General features: G+C 34.0%; 1 protein-coding gene across 6 annotated transcripts in view; it reads right to left on the reverse strand.

The window, feature by feature from the left end:
• Positions 1-972: 972 nt before the first annotated feature.
• ATP11B (ATPase phospholipid transporting 11B (putative)) overlaps positions 973-21201 on the reverse strand; it is a 111782-nt gene continuing 91553 nt past the window's right edge. For 3 of the 6 annotated variants that reach the window (XM_015092532.4, XM_015092535.4, XM_027958021.3), the window contains 2 exons: positions 8593-8726; positions 973-4462 (listed from right to left, as the gene is read on the reverse strand). In XM_015092532.4, the coding sequence (XP_014948018.2) occupies positions 4381-4462; positions 8593-8726 (216 nt within the window). In that variant the 3' untranslated portion in view covers positions 973-4380. Of the gene's footprint in view, positions 4502-7969; positions 8727-14660; positions 16349-19345; positions 19432-21201 lie in introns of those variants that run through there. The other 3 variants (XM_042234015.2, XM_060405038.1, XM_042234013.2) reach the window with 3 other exon arrangements.

Genomic DNA, 21201 nt, shown 5'->3' on the forward strand with positions numbered 1-21201 from the left:
AAAACTTCCGAATGAAGTTAAAGACAACTAAGCGCTACCAAAGCCAACTTGGGAAAAAAGTGAATGAACCTTTTAACCAACCCAATACAACAGCTTTGTTTTTGAGTCAAAATAAAACTTCAATTGTTTTTGAATTCACTACATGTTCTGGTGAAATACTGCTCATAAAATTTTACTTTCTTGCCCTATGTCTTAATCATTAGGAACATGATTCATTATGTTGTACAATAAACATTAAAGGCTGAATATCCTAAAGATAGTCTGAGTCCTCAACTCCTTTGAAAACAGAGGCCTAGATAAATTGACTTGTCCAGGATCATGTTCTATCTCATTTCAGAAATAAAAAAATATATACATTGTCTTCCTTTGCAAATACTAACACATGTACAAAAACAATAGCTTACCTTTTTAATAAACATCAATGAAATTGTGTTTACAATGACTGAGCATCATTAGGACAGTGGAATATTTCAGATATAAATACAGTATATTTTAATGAACACATTTTTACATTTTTTGGCTACACCATGCAGCACATGAGATCTTAGATCCCTGACCAGGCATCAAGCCTGTGCTCCCTGCATTGGAAACACTGGAGTCTTAACCAATGAGTGCTAAGGAAGTCCCAGAAAGTACATATTTTCTATTCATTGGAGGCAGTTCCAAATTTACACTGGCTGGTTTTTCATGAATGGTGCATTTGTAGTTGAAGTGTGTTGCTCTTTACGTGTGTTGGTCTTTACAGTTGGTACATTTCAAACAGACAGCTTTCAAAAACTGTACTGATAATCTATGCAACCTGGGTAACAAAAGAACTGGATTTCTGAAAACTGCAGTTAGTGAAAGGCATATAATAACATTATATGCATTACATTAAATGCAGTAAAATTTAACTAAAAAAACCTGGCAGTGCTGGTTTTGATGAGCAGAGAGAGGTTTGAAATGCATTTAAATAATGGAAAAAAGACTTACTTATATAGGAAATTTTTTATTTAATATAATTTCATAAACTTTAAAAAATTACTAAGAGCTGCACAACAGGTATGCTACATTTACTGACAATGAAGATAACAAGTTCCATTAGATAGCCACAGTGTCTGAGGTCCAGAATTTTAAACTGTTATGATAGTATTTCCAACTATTTATTATTCATAAAAATCTAACAATCCCCATTATTACAAACATTAGTTATGATCTTTTGCAGTAATATCATTCAGGTTATCTCACATAAACAGCACTTTAATAATGTTCTGTTTTTATGAAAACAGAAGACATTTTAGATAGAAATAAAAGTATCTCTAAAGGGGGGCCAAAAATAACAAAACGTGTTTCATTTAACTCTTTGGTGTGTTAGTTTTATTAACACCTGCTTACACCCTAAACTGATCTTTAAAGGAAAAACACAGACATGGGATGATTTTTTCCTTTTCTATTTTAAAAAACTTTTGGTATAAATTGTAAATATTTTAGTGGTTGTGACTCCTGCCTATTAGATAGGAGTCTCAAGCTTATCACACAAGGCCAATTTCACAATCTTATGCAGTAGAAATGACCCTGGTTGGAGAAAGGTATTCCCTAACTAGCTGATTTGCCTCTGTTTAACCTCCTACTCAGGACAGTGCCAGAGTCTGAATCAGGTCTGGGAAGCCACTGGACATCAGACAGATTAAGACCCAAGGAGGAGGTTAGTTAAGAGAAATTCAAACTTAATTCTCCCCCTTTTCCTTCTCAACTCCACAGCAAGCCTGGGTAGCTATAGTTCCCCTGGCCCACACTATTCCTTCCAGTGTGAGCCTAATGCTTGTTGAAAGTCAACAAGCAGGATTGCTGAGTCACCTAAAGCAGCTGATGGGCAATTTTGGAAACTGACTTGGCGATTGCTACTATCTTCAGGGCTACAGCCTTCAGACTAGGCAGACACAAGCAAGCGAGGCAAATAGATTTGAGACCTGTAACCAGCAATAACACACGGAGCATCGTACCTGGTTTTGGCAGATAAGAATAAGTTAATTATCAACATCGTACTTTCCAAATCATTTTAAAGAGATATGCAAGGAGGAATATTTACAAATACTCATTATGCAGTAACAGTTTTACAAAATGACTAGCACACAGAACTATTGGAAGTTTGCAGACAACACTGTTACTTTCTTAAATAACAGAAAATCCTTTTCTTACAAGAATTCCTTTAAAGGGAGTAGGTTTTGAACAATAGAGTAGGATAAGCATGTCAGTGGATGCTATTTTTCAGATACAAAGTTCCTAAATAACTTCAAATAGTGAATGCAGAAAATTGTATCAATCATACTCTGAGCACCAGATAGGCTGACTGAGTTCATGCCTTGCCGTAGTTGGTCAGAGACTGCCTGATGGCTTTGCAGTCCTTCCCTAGTATTAGCAGTCAGTTAAATTGATGGCAAATAAACACCAAAGTAGATGCAATGCCTGGCTACAAAATGTCATTTTGTTGTATGAACATTTTACAAAACTAGAATGTCTTGTAAAATGTTCATATAAGAGCAAGTTTGCCATTGTCATCCACTAATACTCTACTGAAAATTTTCTGCAATATTTCCTCTTCTGAAACATGAACTGGTGAGAGTACACACTGTAAATTTTTTATATCCCTTTATAGTATTTCCAGAATAACAGCATTTTCCTAAACCCAATCTAAGGTAAAGATGGGCTACTTGCAAAAATTAATATTTAGGCTGAAATTTATAACCTAATATATCCTTGCATTACTGAAGCAGACAAATAAGAAAACAGCTTACCAGTGAACAAAGATGAAGTCTTAATTGTATGCTTCTTTCCCTACCAGCCCAATTCTAGAAGTCTTATATTCATGAAATGGGAAAGGGGTAGAAGGGTTGTGCAAAAAATAAGTGTACAGATAGGAATTACCATATTCAGGAAATTTTGGCAACCATTCCCATACAATTTTAAATGTATATGTACTCAAGGAACAGTTCTTAAATAATCATTTCCAAATTTTAAAACATTACTTTTTATTAAAACAAATGACAGCACTGTATCATGTTAAATTCAGGATGGAAATCAAGTACTGAACTGCAGTGAATTAATGGCAGTCATACAAACCTGATTAATCATTTATAAAACTTAAATTTATTGCAGCCATTATCCCATATAATCTAGCATTTTGGAGTTTATTTCATTTACATTCTATAGCCATACCTTATGATGGGACACTGGGCAAACTTGACTTTACTGTGGTAGGCTGCTGTAATTTAGCTAACATACTAACCTAAAAATAACAGGATTCTCATCTGAAATTCTTTATTCTAAGAGCTAGCTTACTGAAAGGCAAGAGCAGTTCTAAGCTCATCACAAAAAGAGGCTCTTCTCATTTACTGATTTAATTATCCTAAAATTTTTTTCATATAATTAAAACTATTTGCAATATTTAAATACTTTCCAAACTCTTTTATTGATATAGTTGGACTTCACAACAGCACTGTAAAATACTACAAACAAAGCCTTCAGATAGACAAGAAAAAGCAAATTGACATATATTCACCAAATTAAAGCATGCAAAAGATCCAATGATAAACACATTAAATAATTTGCTAATGTGTCTAATTTACCCACTATAGGTTCTTTACATTGTCATGAAAACAGTAAACATTAATTTGAAATTTGGTAAATGGACTTGATTTACATATGATATGATATACCTTTTGCATGTATATGGTTAACTTAACTGGTTGTGTTACAGTACACTAAGAGAAAGTTTGGGACTGATATATATTTATCAATACTACCCATAGTGCAAGTAAATAATAGTTGGAAATGCATTCTCCTAATTTGTTCTGTGAACTTAGAAAGCACTAAAGAATTAACAAACATGGGTCACTGAGGGACCAAAATTCCTTACTATTCACATTAACTTTTCCCATGAAAAGCTTCAAATATAAGTCTAATAAAAAAATAGAGTTTTCAAGGCAAACTTTTCAGCATAATTTACAGAAGCAATTTAAATAGAAGACTCAATAACCAAGCTAATACTAAAAAATACAATTAACTAGGAATTAGCTCCCTTTTCTACTATATTAAAATATAGTGGCCTTAGCAAAAGGCTGAAATGCCATTAGGAGTCCCATAAGCACATGGGGACAACCGAGATAGATGAAAAATGTCTCTTTACTCACAAATTTTAACATGTTTAAATTAAGAGGGTGGCTGACATGGGTGCATGGTAATGCTTTTTGTTTGTTTGCCATTATAACTATGAGTGGGCATGAACTAGAATCAGAGATTTCAGAAAGTAATTCCACAGAGGTAGTGTGGCCATTACCAGGATGCTCACACTCAATTTTAGGAAAGGAGTTGAAATGGCTCCCACAAAGTACTACTGCCCCTTTAGCAAGTAGATGAGTCCATTGTGGAGAGGGTCAAGATGCTCCTGTCGTTGGTATAGAAAGGATCCGATGCACTCCATGATCTAAAGTAACAATAAGAGAAAAGTTTGGCTCACCAGGACCTATGTATCAATTGAGAAAAAAATTAACTCTAAAACTTAGGAGCAAAATGCAGATTGATTCATTTTTAAAAGCTAAAGAGAAGTTATTTTTACTAGCACTGAATGACCAAACATTCTATTTATATTATATAAAAATTTGGGAAAATAATGCTCTAGTCATCATATAAAAATATTAGCCAAAATTCACTAGTATTAAAACAATTTCTATAGGTAGTCAAGCATGAGATACTCTTAAAATCTTAACAATTCAGTAAGAAAAAAGTATGTTATTAAGAGTTATGCACATTTGGTTTTACTGAAAAGCAACTAGGCTGTATTTGACATAACAAAAGCAAACAAACAAAAAGCCCAGTTACCAAAAGCTTTAGAATGAAGTAACAGTATGTTCATATTATATTATTATTTCTTTTCAGCTATAAATTCTATTCTAAACATTTTAGCATAATTAGCTTGAACAAATATTCAACAGGTATCAAAGACACCTGGAAATCACTAGGGTTTTCACTTAACTAAGAACAAATAATCCTCTATTGGCCTGTAAAAAGTTAACTTCTGTCTGTCTGAATGAAAAGACTGTAAGCAATTCATTATATAGTACTTTATTTGCAGCTGTACCAATTTCAGCTAAAAAACTTAAGACTGAAAATAGCCTGCCATGCTTAAAATAGCCTAACCTATTTCAAGGACAGTTTAGAATTACCAAGTTAAAGGTGGCTGTTCTTAGAAGACTTAAAAGCACTTAACAATAAATACATTTTATGTAACTTTTTTCTGGGTTCCCACTTTCCTTAAATAAAGATGTTAGAGGAAGACAGTAGCATTAAAATGGCCCAAATTCACTTTTCTCAAAAAATCTGTTTCCTAGAGACTCTAAAGTTTGTATGTAGTTTCAGTTTAAATGGATTGAGCATAATCACAGTGAAGTTTAGAATCTAGAAAACTTTACAAAGTTGGTTAAGAGGAAGACAAACAAGCAACAACTAAAGAAGTGATTTACAGGTTCTCTAATTTTACTAGTTTCCAGAAAACTTAAACAGTATCTACACTCCTTTAAGGGCTTGTTCACTACTGTCTCTCTAGTACCTAGAACTATGCCTAGTACATAGTAGGTACTCAGTATTTGTAAAATAAATGAATGAGACTGTGAACATTTCTTAGTATTCAGGCAAGGAAAAGTATGCTCAGACACAGATGACAAAACATAACCATAAACAACACTCCTAAACCAATATTTTATACTAGCTTTTCCTGTTTTTCAACCACTGCTTACATAGAAAATCCTCTTAGGTAAGCTGTCTTTCATTTTTGATCTTTTTTAAAACACATATATACATTTATATTGTTAAATATCATATTTGACAGAATATTAAACACTGAGTTATATATTAACTATTAACTCCTTTCTATTTAAAAGACAGTTTTGATTAGGATAAGTAACTGTTGGTAAATTACATACAGAAAAGCATTTACTGCTGAAGCACAGCCCTTCAGAGTACAACATGGCAAATCTTTTATAGAGCACCATGATGCTACCTTTGAAACGTAGCTTGCGATATGGCATATTTATTTGACAACATCAATTAATAAAATGTAAGTAGAATAAAGGATGGTAAAACTTTATTAGTTTTATTTGAAATCTGTTATATGAAAGCACTAATTATATTCCTCAAGTGATTACCATTATCTCTTATGTTTAATGTTAATGGAACAAATATCCAAGGGATTCTACATCCTATAATAGATGTAGAATAATCTTGTCCTACCTTTTAAATTAGACATGAGAGAGATGTAGAATAGAAGCTGTTCCAAAATCAAAACAGTGCCAAATGTACTTCACTAAAACAATTACATGTAAAAAAACAAAAACAAATGACTTTTCAAAGTTTAAATATAATGTTAATGGATCTATGGTAATTTTCATATAGCCCTTAGAAAGGCACAAAGTGGTTTTGCATATCATATAATTTTATCCACTAAAAAAAAAAAATAGACCAAATCTCAGAAGACTTTTTGGATTATTCATTTGAAGAAGACCGGTAGATAACGACAGTAGTAACCAATAACATAACTGGAGATGCTGAACAAAATTGGAAGGCTGTTTATAGTCTGTCAAATGAGATATTCACTACTGTTAAACATTTTATTAGCAAAAAAAAAAAAAAAAAACTCTTACAAAAGAAAAAAGTGAGATACAACTTGAAGTGAAAAAAAGTACAGATGAGAACAGATATCTTCAACAGAACATGCAGAAAGAAACCCCACATAATCCCTCGGGCAGGTTCAAAAGGGATAATGCAGCAAAAAAATGGCTATGTTAAGAGTAATGGGGCACATTACCTTAATAGCTGATATCCAGAAAGTGGGAATATATGTAAAACAGAAAAATATTCTGGGCTTATTTAAAACTAATTCTAGTCTATTTCCGTTTTAGTAGTTAGTGAAGATGTTTATTGTCATTAAACAGAAATTTCATGCTAAAAAGATATATAAAAAATTATATACAAGTTCTATAGTATCTCAGTCTAATTCCCACCTTAGTTCTGTGCAGTAAACCTGTCTTAACAAGTAATATATATTAGTCTCTCTGGAACTTCCTTTGGAAGACTCACTGGCCTGGGTACATGACAGAACTATTTCTTATAATGCATTTTATAATACAATTTTGTAAGTCATACATGTCCCAATAAATTCAGCTGCTCATAGTAATTCTTATATATGGAATAAGATGACTATAAAATAATGTCACAGTGTTATGGAAATATTCTTGATCACATTATAATCAACAAATGGGGACTGAAACCATATACATATTAAAAGAATTCTATTTATAAATGCAACGGTACCATAAAGAAATGGCCATAACTAAAGGCAAAGTGGGAGTGAACAAGTTCGCCAATAAAAGTTACCTGAATTCTAAGGTACAAGAATAATGTACCTTATAATAATAATATATAATAATTAAGAATATAATAATAAAAATAATGTCATGCTCTTCACTTTTAAAACATTAAACCCAACCAAATATTAAAAATTCTTTTATCAACAGATAAAAGCAGTGTTGCCTCCACCCTTGATTTCCTGCTCATGGGGTCTTTCCAAACTTTTCTCCAGCGTGGCACATATAGAAAGTGATACGACTTCACGTGGCACTGTGTGGACAGCAGAAGTCACCATCCATCTGAGCCACCGCTAACACATCATGAGCACGAGGGCACTGCTGCTCTCACTCTGGAACTTTAATATCATTCACTTAAAGAACACCAAGGTGTGAAACAATTTTCTATTTCTTAATATTCTCTAAATAACAGTATGTCTCTTGGGGAAATGCAGAAAGAGCTGAATCAATTTCACTTTTAAATAATTTAAGTGGTAATAATGGTATTTTTGTTATGATTCAAAAGGGCAAGTCTAATTCAAGAAATACATTTGGGAAGGGACAAAAAACAATAAAATTCTTCTAAACCATAATTTAAAGACCCATTCTAACTTATAAACTTTTAATTAGACCATAAATAGCAGTAAAAACTTAAAACCACAACTTATTTTAAAACCTCATCACAAAGATAAAAAGGTGTAGGAGAGCAGAAATACAGCCATTTTTATGTTTATAAATATCCCAAAGTCTCAAATGACTTACTAGACAATATACATGAAGAATAAGAAAAGCAAAATCTCTTGATTTTCCTATTATGTGCAATTATTTTATAAATACAAAAAGCAAACAAAACAAATACAGGAAATAAAATAGTATAGGTATAACAAAAAAGAGACAGTTATAGTTATAAAAACAAGAGTACCATATACACACTCCTATTCACCACATTTGAGAAAGACTGTAAAGCAAAAATATTTTGTTCATTAGATGAAAAGTCTCTTCAAAAGTGCTTTCTCTTCCTTTGTTAATGAAAGAACCCCCTATCTTAAAGCCACAAAGTGAAATAGCGTCAAAGAGTGCTAATAAATAGCACACTTCCTGCTTCAACTGGTAAAAGCAGGAGCTGACTGATTAGGTATCTAGAGATGTACGTTCAACCTGTTCCAGTTTATAGGATACTCATCTGCAGCAAAGGCTACTTAGAGAAATTTCACACCTGCTGACATGGGATGGACTACATCTTCCTATTACTCGCTCCAGCATTCTTCCAACAGATGCACACGCTGTTTCTCCTTCTGAGAAGCAGCACATGGAGTCCAAGCACTTGATACTTGAATTTGTTTCAGTAAGCTGAGGAGGTGAAGCAGAAAAATATTAGTTATTGATAGATTTGGACTTCCAAAAAGCATTAAAAAAAAATAACAAGCACTTTAAAACTGAAAGTAATGTATACATGTTTTATATAATATGGACAGGTATGGAAGACTTTAAGAATGATTAAAAGGCACTATGTCCTAAATTAGAGGTTGAGTAAAATAGTTATATAAAACAAGTAGCTGAATCTTGTATAAATCTGGAAAGTTTGTGGATTAAAAAAAATTTTTTTTTAAATTTATCTTTTGGCCCCATCACACGGCACATGGCGTCTTAACTGCCCAACCAGGGATGGAACCCACGTCCCCTGCACTGGAAGCACAGTCTTAACCACTCGACTGCCAGGGAAGTCCCAAGATTGTGGATTTCAGTATCTTAATATATTATGATCAATATGATTTACATCAACCACTCAGAAACTTAATGAAGTTTAATTCTTCTTCGAACTTTTTAGGTGAAACTGCTCCTGCAACTTCAATTTAAAATGTCCAGTAACTGAGAAAAGCAGAGTTTAAATTATGTTGAAGACTGGAAAATAACCAGGCAGGACTGAATTCCAATCTTCAGCAATAACTCCAACAGCAGCAAACACCTTACATAGTGTTTGCTATGTGCTAAGTTCTAAACACCATATAGATATATATACATACACCGTAAATAATTCTTGAAAAAAGCATCATTTGCCTTAAGTTGCTAAGCAACTATTAAATGCTAAACATGTCCATAATAAGCTCGTCTTGTTTTTTTAAAAATTAATTGATGATAAATTATTAAAGTTGATTAAATAAGTAGTACTATTTGATTTAAAACTGAATTAATTTCTATAAGTATGCAAGCTTTATATTAAGAAGGAACAAACAACCTGGCAAGATTACTAAAAGCCACAGTACTAATAATTTCAATCCTGTTACAATAAGGGGAAAAAAATGGTATAACCACATAGCCCACTGACTCCCAACCTGGTTTTGACAGAGTCAAGGGTACTCCTAAATTTCTCAAGGGTCATCATTTTAAACAAACTTATTTTCATTTATTTTACATGTATAACATACTGCATAACAAATCTTTCAAAAATAGAGGAAGGAAAACAACAAAAATAGATTCATTGGAGTGCTGCAATTCACAAAGGTTGGGAGTCACCAAGTGTCGAGTACAAGCATGGCAACAGGGTACATTCATGGACGGCACAATGGACAGAAGACACAAGCATGATGGAACATAAATAACCTGGCATTTTGAACCTAAGCAACTGGTGAAAGAAAGTCAGTTAGTTGATCAGTCATGTCGGACTCTTTGTGATCCCATGAGTAGCCCAGCAGGCTCCTCTGTTCATGGAATTCTCCAGGCAAGAATACTGGAGTGGGTTGCCAATTCCTTCTCCAGGGGATCTTCCCGACCCAGGGATCGAACCTGGGTCTCCTGCATTGCAGGCGGATTCTTTACCATTTGAACCACCAGGGAAACAACTGGTTAGGTCCAGCAAAAACCCTGCTCATAATAACCCTGTCAAATACCAGGCAATGTGAGACAACCTGGTTCCTTTTTGGCAATGAACTGACTGCATCAGCGTCCTAGGATCTGCTGAACACTGAGTGAGGAACAGCCAAATTTCAGCTTGTTCTTTCATTATAATGCTCTTGATTTAGGACTGTTTACAGTACTATTTCTTAACTGTGTTTTTTGAGATATTTACAGACATTGCATGAAAAAAGTTTTGTGTTAAGTTTAAGAAACCCTAGTTCAAGGAATGTCTAAACACTTTGTGAGTAAAGTACTGCCAAGAAGTTATGTTTGTATGGTCAGTCTCCAGGGGGAGAGTTAGACACAGTGCAAATTTGGTTTTTTGGGGGGAACTTCCCTTCCTCCCCTCCCCCCAGGGAACATTAATTAATCAATACCAGGAGGAATATTAATATTCAATGGAAGATTTTAGGAAATCTTGGTTTAGGTAACAGGATTTAACCAGTTTCCTAGTTTCCTTCTTGGGTCACTGGGCTCTAGCCTCCTCCATCTCAAAACCAGCCTCTATAGGAAGCAGAACTTTAGAACTCCCACATGCTCAGTGAGAAACTACTACACCTCAAACAGGCCCATAAACCCCTTTATAACCTGACCTCAGGCTGCCTTTCCTAATCTACCTTTAAATGCTCCTGTGTCCACACAGCCAACCAGGCAGTGTTCCTTGCCTGAGAACATGGGTCAGGGCCTGTCACCAATTAGGGGCAGCATGCTGACTCCTAACACCAAGATCAGTTTAAATACTGTCATTTCTATAAAATCCTCCCACCTGTCCAACTATCAGTAACCTCTTTCTCTCTAGATTCTACTCCAATGGTTGTTTGTATCATTTAAATGGCAGAAGCACTTAAATTCACCTTGTATTTCATTGAGCAAGGCGCTGTACTGGTTTTTAAAGGGGACAATCTACTGAGTTAAGGATAAAGAAAAGGGTGGGAGGTAAGTCAGAAACAAGTAATAATGGCAGTTATATTAATGGAATGCTTACTGTGTGCCAATTACTAGGTAAGAAGCTTCTCATGGATTATCTCATTTATAACTGCTTTTGGGATAGGCACCAGACTTAAACACATTTTACAGATGAGGAAACAGAAGTTAAAAATATATTCAAGCTCACCCAGCTGGGGCTTGAATCTTGGGTTTCTTTGATTCCAGGGCCCAAACCTCTTTACCATGCTGTTATACTGCCTTCTTATAATTATAATCTAAGGCAGACTATAAATATCAAAAAAGGGGAAGGGAAGCTCAAAACTACCTGCTGTTGTTGGTATTAGTGGGAGAGTATTTTGATGAAAAAGATGGCATCTGAAATGCATACTGAAGACTGGATGGGATTTCAATAGCTGAAGATGGGAGAGAAAGAACATTCCAGGCTAAGCAAAAAGAATGAGTAATTATGTGGGCAGAAAAGCATTATGTACATTCAGCACATATTTAGTCTAAGTGTTGAAAGAGCAGCTGTTACTCGTGCCCCCTGGCAAAAAGACCAGTGTGCCTCAAAGTGTGATCTGTGGATCATTGTTGGTCTGCAAACAGTTACTGGCCCATGAGAACACAATGCATCTGGTCTGTGAGATTAAGAGATTAGACAATTTTACTGCAATCTGACAAGAATATTTTTGTAACTGTTCAATCTAATAATTTCAAAGTTGGGGCTTATTTTATATATCTTTTAAACTGCATTTCCTAGTAATTCATTTTTATTGTATTTTACAAAAGTATTGGCCTGTGATGAACTAGAAATGATCAACAAACCAAGAAAACAATCTGGTACTTCATCACATTTATCTGGAAAGCACTGAACTAGACTAGAAACTCGAACAAGGAGTTTGTCTGGTTTTTCTTAATTTAACAGCATGTGCTTCAGTAACTGCTGGGGCTCAACCAACTGACAGGGATTCACTAAAGATACCATCCATAAAGTCAACAGCATTTGAGTGTCCACATATTAATACATGCAGAACAGTGCTTAGGTCTGGATCTGACTTTAGGTAATTATCCTTCTTTGCACTCATCACCTTTTACTTTAAAACTTGAGGACAGGTATTAAACTATGGGCAACTCAACACAGAGAGTAAACATCTTAAAATGTCAAACGTATATAAAGAAATGATTTCTCAGATCACCATTTGATCACACCAAGTAAAATACTTTTCTTTTTCTTCCCTAAGGGGGAAAACCCCCACCTGCTTTGAAAATGCTGAATGCTGGTTAACTGCATTTCTGTAAAGCTATCTATTGGAAACACTATACTGTTCTCTAGGAAACCTCCAAGCTCTACCACTTTCCCATATATACATGTTTGATCTCATATTATAGCTTCCAGTATAACTGAGAGTGCAGCATTTAAGTCTCATTTCATTCAAAGTAAGGAGGGGGGTCATTACCTTAAAAAAAAAAAAAGACTATTATTAAATACTAGAAAAGAAATAAGGCAAAATAATGGGAGTGAGACCCTACTTAGTGGACTAAAAAGTTACCTTTTAACTTATCAGAAATTTTGATTTATTGGTAAGAATCATTCTCCACGACACTTCTCAGAAACAACTACATAACTCAGAGCTAAAAGGGCTGCCAAGCGAAACAGCTATGGAAAGCCAATCCATATGGGTACGTAAGCCTAGTGGAACTTTTCATCTTTACAGAACTTCCCTTCTGAAATAAATTCTAGCTTACTGCTTTTATATCCAATATTTTCACATCAATGATGGCAAACATTTAGAATTTTCTCCTGTTGCTTCTACAAAAATCTTTCCTGAATCTTCTAAGTTTTGGAAAACTGTCATAACACTTCTAAGTTTTTTAGTCACTCCCATGACATTTTACCTATCAAATCAGATAAAGTTTAATCAAACTATTAACCACATCTGTTCTTCTGCTCTTAAAATTGTTTTACATACTTCATAATCAAAGTGAATACCTTGCTTAGCCTTATAGGAGGTATTTGGAAAGAAGCCTTAAACTATAATGATGTTGAGAAAAAAAGGCTCCTGTTTAGGAAATGTTTTTCTTTTAAATGTAAGATAGAGAAAGTCATCGAATATTACCAATTTCCAAATTTGGTTAAGAATAGTAAAATCCCTAAAACCAGTATCAGCTTCAAGTCCTTATTGAGAGTTGGAAGAGGTAGCTGTTTAATGATGGTATTTAAATAACTGCTTCTCTTATTCAAGGCCTTTTTCTCCAAAACATGTTGCAAGTTCATTTTACTTCCCTAGACTCCCTTCCTTTTTCCTTCTCCCCAAATAAACAATTTTGAAAGATAGTTACAAGTAAAATAACTCTATACGGACTTTTAGGGATCCTTAGAAAGGAGATTTCCATATGTGTTGCCTAAATTTAAGTATGAAAATAAACATACATTATTAGGCAAGCTTATTGTAATAAATTTGGCTTATTCCTTGTTTCAAAAACACTGAGACTCTTTTAATAATGTGATTACAAAAAAAAAGACAATATCTGACTAGGAATTTGTAGTTTAGATGAATAAGAGTATGAGGTATCTGTGAAAAATGATAAAATCTCCCATTTTAATAGAGATGGTGAATCTGAATAGCAATTATTAACTCATCAGCAGAGCTGATGTTAAGAAATCAGTTTTCTAAGTATCAATCATACATAGCATATCATTACTATTTGGTAGAAATAATATCAATACTAATATCTTTCTTCATTTTGACCTCCAGATGAAAAAGCTGTTCAGTAAGTCAGCACAGATTTGAAAATAACATTAGTTTTGTAAAGTGTCACACTTAACAGATATGCCTTATTATTATCAGCCTTTTAAATGTTTGATTCTGTTTATAGAATTTTACTCATTCAGAAAAGCATGCCTTTTAGTGGCAAATAACTGAATATACGCCTATTTAGGTTTTCTACTCTATAGTTAGCTTCTTTGTTAAATGAAGTAGTATTTCTATGTTATCTTTGTCACACAAGGAGAGGAAGGTGTCTTGTAGCTGGTTGAAACTGCTTAAAATGTTGGTGGTGGTGGCAGATTTCAGGTCTGGGACTTCAGCACCCTGATCCACAATGAGAAGGTTTAGTAGCCCTAGCATCCTGTTGATACCTCTATGGTAGCTACTAGGTGCAAGCTGGAAAAGGGCATCTAGAGTAGAGCCAGGGATCCAGAGAGAAAGAAATGACAGAACAATGAAAGCCTAAGAGGCAGGTGACATAGAGGGAGATAATTAGGAGAGTCTATGGCCCTTGGTAACATTTAAGGCTCAGCATAACTCTGTCTGATTTGGCAAGGCTAACCAAATTCTGATTAGAGACACAAATGCCATTTCAAGAAAGAAAACAGAGAAAAGAGGGATTATTTAACACTTACTTAAAAGTGATTTTTACCTCAAAATATATGCCAAAGACAGAAATACAGGAGAAGAGAAATACTCAACATACATTTTATTCAACCAATTTAAGTTTAGTGATAAGCAGAAAAAACCCTGCAGATCAGGGTAACACCTCCAGCACTTTTACTAAAATCATATCCATGGTCTAAGGGTTCTTCTGCTTTCTTATTTATAGGAAGAAAGACCATCTGTCACAGGATGATAGAAGAATTCACTTATCATTCCTTTGGAAAAACAATCATAACAAGGCCCCTATTATTTAATAGGGGCATTCTATGAACCCAATTCTCAACTATACTGTACATTTTAATGGACATATTAAAGCAAAGCAGCACCAGATACATGTCTTTTGAAATATCCACTTGAACTTGAACCTTTGGGGAACTTTTATCACAGAGGACATAATTTCACAGTATTAGCATAGTCAGGACCCAAAAGGATTATCTGCTCTAGGAAATAACCAGGACATAATCTAAATCCCAGCCAGCTTTCCCCTTTAACCAGTGCACCCTTCAGCTGAGTTTTCCTTTCAGCCAATGAGTGCATGTTCTAAAAACTAAAAATCTGTTTATCAAAATACAAGATAAATATGTTGTAAAGATAATCACATGAAATATCCCTGAACAAAATAAAAATTGTGAATTCTTTTGGATTTCTTTTCAACTAATAGTGATGATGATGACTGACAGTTGACTAATCCTCAGCATTTTCCATTTTGGGCAATTCATTAAAAGAATCTAATTAAAAAATTTTTTTTCAAGTCACATTTTTTTCAAATTACTGTACCTGTTCCACTGTCTGATTTATAATCTTCAAGTAGCTTTGTTTTAAATTTCTCCATTTATGAGGGTTATCTCAGATGACACAATAGCACCTTCTTGACCAGTAATTACAATATCCAAAGTGGCAAACAGCCCAAGTAAAAATACAATTACTAGTGGTTAAGAATTTTTATCTTCCTTGGTTATTACCAATTAAATATTTTGCATATCCCAATTAGATCTAGAAGTAGTTGGTAGGGTTTATTTCTCAAGAGGGGAATTAATCAAGTCTTTATTAATTCACACTTTTTTATTACAAAGATGTAACTATGAACGCTAATGAAAAGTAAGAACTGAGAGTTTGTTGAATATCAGTCAACAGAAAATTATTCAGTACCAGGTCTAAGCACTCAGTCATTTGACCGTTCAACTCAAGGGGGAGACTTAGATAAGTAATGTAGTGTCTAACTACATTAACATGGATAAAATGACACACAGCTATAAAGCGGGAAAAGTGATTTCAGAAATAAGAGAAATAGCATGACATATTTTCAAAAGAAGTGAAAAGGAATAAATTCTTGACTATAATACAGTAAGACAGAATCTGAAGTAAAGTAAGATTTAACTATAACTCCAAAGGAAGATTAATGAGATATTCGGGGACAGACATATAAAAAATGTAAAGATGACAAAAAAAGGAAAACAGGTAAACGAAAACAACAGATGAGAAACAGTGAAGGAAAGCGTAAAGTAAACACTGGAACGTGAGGGCAGTTCTCCCACAGCGTGCCCCAGGCTTGAGAGCGCGGCGGATGTCCCCGGGAGGTCCAGCGCAGTACTACCTAGTGCAAGAACTGTCCTGCTGGCTGCAAGCCTCAGCTAGCAGGTGCCTACTGTCCTCCCCTCTGTGCTTGCTTTCAGCAAATTCATATGCTGAGCTGACTGAACCCTTATCTTCTTCCATCTGGAAGGACAGAAAAGCAACAAGTCTCATATTACAGAACAATACTCTCACTGTATATAAGTTTAGAATCAAAACAGCAAGTCAGGGTCCACAATCTGTGAGGCACAAATGAAAGTTCACACAACACCACATTCATTTACTGTCACAAAAGAGAGCTAATAGGAGCTTCTTAAGGAGCATACAACAGAGCACACAAAATAAAGCCATGGTTATCCAGGGCACAAAGTTAAAACCAGGTTTCCGTCAGTAAAATTCAAGTTCTTCCATTAAACAAATTCCTTGCCACCAATAATTAGGGTTCTTATTGCAAAGGTATGTCTCATTTCATATTTCTCATGCTGCTTCTCAGAAGACTTCTCTAACTGGACTTCAGCAGAGTGGAAGGGTCAATCATATAGCCTTTCAAATGTTACACATATGGGTAAGGAGGAAGCTTGACTTGATTTAGTAAACAAAATTAATTAAATCCTTAATTTAAAATATCTTTAGTGAGTATTAACTAACTTAAATCAATTTCTATTCTTTGCCTTTTCTATTTCATAGGGGCCATGCCTCATGGCTTGTGGTATCTTAATTTCCCAACAAGGGATTGAACCCAGGTACTCAGTAGTGAAAGTGTGGAGCTCTAACCACTGCACTGCCAGGGAATTCCCTCTATATTTTAAGTATCAGAGACCTTCTAAGGAATATGTGCCCATAGCCAAGCTAATTTAAAAATTTCAACCTTTCTTTAAAAAAAAAGTCCTCAATAAAACATACTTTCCCCTCATTTCTATGTGTTTTCTCAGTCTTAGGACTAATCAATAATTATTTCTATAAAAAATGCTATAGTAAATTTTTTATATACATAAATAATAAAGCAGAATTTCTTGCTTTCAAGAGTACAGTCAGTTTATGTAAAGATAGCTTATTATTATAGCTTTGCTTTTTATAAGGGAGTGGAAAATATTAAAAATGAGCTTTCTTTTATTTAAAAAAATTATTAGTAGCTTTGTGTTAATGGTTCTTAAGAAGTATCAATACTAACCTTATAAAAGATTTGAAAACTCTTAAAGACATTCAATATATGCATAATTTTCCTGTCACAACAGTAAACAAGTTATCATGGACCACACCCAGGAATACTGTTCAACACGGTTCAAAAACAAGATGCATTTAAAATTCACAGGGTGTACCAGCAGACAGATATTTGTGGGCACTTTTTCTTCATGAAGCTATGAGCAAATGCCCATCCAGTGGTCATTCACCACTCATGTAAGCAATTGTTATTTCTGCCTGACTTTTGGTTGATTATATTTCTTTTTGTTTTTTGCTGATGCTGATAGTAAGTAAAGAAGACCGTACTATGTAAAATGGTCATCTGATAGGTGAAGAACCTTGAAGCTCAGAGTTGAACTAATCTGATTAGAATAGAGAGGGTGCAGTGCCAAGGGCATGCTGGGCTAGCACTCTGGCCTACTGACTACCCAACAGGGTCTCTCCCATTGTTACACCACCTGATTGGAGAGTGGCTTGTAGGAAATACTACGTGACTCATGTACCCTGCGTCCATTGTATTCTTTCACAGATGAATGAATGTTAAGCTTACTATTTTATTACACTATTAAGGAGTGGGATATCTTTAATTTACAATCTCTGTGCTTCATTTTTTGTCTATCACTGCTCAAAAAATGTTGCTTGATTTGAGCCACCATGATATGTGAAAATATGATTTAATAAAAATATTAAGATTATTCACAATGCAAAAGTTAATCCTCATAAAACTGCTTACCAGAGTGTTCTTTTAAATAATGAGTTCTCCTTTTGCCTTTAAGTTCATAATTAGATGTTCAAAAATGTGGTAAGTACGCACTGTTTTCAGAAGGCACATATAGATAAAAATGATACACATATTTGGCTCAATCAAAGTTGGAGGTAAATCTTCCAAGTTTGTTTTCATTTTAGTTCTCGTTTTAAAAACATGAAATTTAGTTGACTACCACTTAAACGCCCATTTATATATCATCTAAAATTATACATCTTTGTAATTCAAAGTAGAATATTTCAAAAACCCTCGTACTAATAGGAATAATAAAATCAAAAGGTTTGGTAAAATTTTGGAAGAGTTCAAAATTACAGGGTTACTTAAGTTATTTAAGCAGGGCTTGTCAAAGTCATTCATTTGATCAAGTGAACACAGACAGATTAGAAATCTACAGAATAAAAAAGAATTTAAAAAATACATATGATTAAAAATCCAGGGTGAGAAGCTGAAGGGTGCCAAAACTAAAAACAAAGAAAAAAACTTTAGTTATATTACTTTTCCTCTTCAAACCAGACTGGAATTGAAGTTAATATATAACTTTGGTATCTTAATATGAAAAGTTCTAGGATTTAAACTTTCATTCTGTTCCATCAAAAGATATCTTGGGATTACTAATTATTTTTTGCAGAAACTGACAGAATGAATCTGTTGGTGGAGATAAAGATGTATATGAGATACAAAATCTGTTATTCAATTTATAGATGCACTAAACAGTACAAAGGATATGAAATATTTCAGCAGCCATTACAGTATACAAAGACAAATATGCATGTGTATTTACAACACGTATTAAGGCAAGATAAAAAATAGGCAACTCTCACTTCTAAGTAACTGAAACTTAAAACTTCAAATTTTATGATGAATTTCTGTAGCTTAAATTACTCAACATGCAGGAGCATTCTTAAATACGAGTATGACAAGCAGAAGCATTAGAATTGTGTTAGGAAAGGTACTTAAGGTATAAAACATATAACAGTACAGATCTCTGTCCTGTTATGCTGAATTTTCATCTCAATGAAATGGATATTTTTTTAGGTTTTAACATACATACCAGCAAAGGTCAAATTAGAGACAGAGCTGTGCTAACAAAAATGCCCCACTCTTAATTCATGCCTCTGCCCATCTTTTGAATATTTTTAAATTGACCTTTAGCATGCAGAAGAGTTAACGAGGTTCTACTCCTCCTACTCTACCTAAGTTTGCTCAGCTGATTCCTTGCCCTCGACAATGGCTGCAGTGCGATGAACTCGTCACTGAAAGCGACTGTGTTGGAGTACATCTATAAGTGGACAGAAAAGGGATGGGACATACAACAAGTCAGTGAGCTGTATTTATCATCTAAGAGACAGACACAGGACAAGCTTTGTAAAGACATTTGTTCCCAGAAGAGCAGAAGTATCATACATGGTACACATATATGACTGACATTTGTAGGGCTATTGGCTTTGCTATCCCAAGAATTTACTCTTATTACCACATTGCTATTCTGCAGGAAAAACTCAGAATCAATGCTGCCAACTCTTCTTGTGATATACTTTTTCTTGCTACTATTTGGATGATAGCAAAATGAAGTAAGGAACTGACAGCTTTCTAATAATTTTATCATTTGAAATTAGAAGTGACAGTACAAGTCTGAAACAATAAAAATTACTGACTATAGGAAAAGAATAACATCACACATGGGATTTGAAGGACCATATACTAACCAAAACAGGAAAATCCCCCACAGGCTAGGAAAAATCCCTGAGTGAAAGTAGAGATTTCCTTTTTATTCGTATATGTTCATTTTTTACGAAAGTACAATTGATTTACAATGTTGGGCCAATCTCTGCTGAATGGCAAAGGGACACAGTTTTACACGTATACACATTCTTCTTCTCTTTAGATCAGACCCCAGATGAACACCCAGTCACATAATTTAAAAGAAATTTAGTGGGGGTAAAAAGGGAGATTATACTGGCTTTCAGACATAGAAAAATGATTGATTTCTTAACTCCATTTTTTAAATCAACTAACCCATGGTAAAAGAACCAAAATATAAAGCACTTTTAACTTTTTCTTGTTTAAGGGTCCATCTTAAGGTATCAAATACTTCCTGTGTAATCCTTTAAAAAGAGGCCTATAAAAATAATCAGGACTAACATTATCATCCTATATTGTCATTAAGAAATCTCTTTGAAAGATTTAAGTATGTAAATACTCTGCCTAAAGAAAATTTCCAAGTATAAATGTAAATAATTCTGATTATTTACTTTTATAAAAATTTAAGTTTTTAAGTGATGTCATTAATCTATTTTGGTGAAATATAACTTTAGGCAAGCAGACAAGAAAAAAATGTTCTTCATAAAGGTCTAGAAAAAGTATAATAGTCAATATATTAAAAGCAGTATTCTATTATCAACAATATCTCTGAAGCTTAGAAAAAAGGCAAACCTTTCTGATATACATTTAAGTAGTATCTTGCACAGTGGAAAAGTTTGTCCATATTTGGATATAGATAAATGCATAGGCAGACACAGTAATCAGATTATGCAAATTTTTTCAGCCCCAGCTGAAGATCAGTATTAGAGCAGCATCCAAATCATTCTTATAATTTGTTCTTATTGAGGACGTACTATATACAGACCCAGGTGCTTCATATTAACTGTCTAACAATCAAGCAAGGTAGTAATTATTATTCTGATTTCATATAGGAAGAAACTGAGGCTTAAGGAAGTGACTTGATTAAGAATATACATTCTATGGTTAAAACAGTATTTGAATTAAGTCTGTCAGGCTTCAAATGCCTACACTGCTTCAAAGGTGTTAAAATGTATACTGGCTAGAATTGAGGGACCAAAGCAAGTAAATACTAAAGAAATGCTAATATAATCAATTGAAATTAAAACCATATACTATTTAAGAAGGCTAACAAATCCCTAAATACTTAGGAAGCACTTATTCGTAGCATTAACACACAACTAAATTTCCAAAATTTAAACAAAATTTGCTTTGCATAAAACAGACATGCAAAAACAACAACCCCTGCCCCCATCCCCCCATGTGCAAT

The sequence above is a fragment of the Ovis aries genome, chromosome 1 (assembly GCF_016772045.2).
Source record: "Ovis aries strain OAR_USU_Benz2616 breed Rambouillet chromosome 1, ARS-UI_Ramb_v3.0, whole genome shotgun sequence".
Lineage (NCBI taxonomy): Eukaryota > Metazoa > Chordata > Mammalia > Artiodactyla > Bovidae > Ovis > Ovis aries.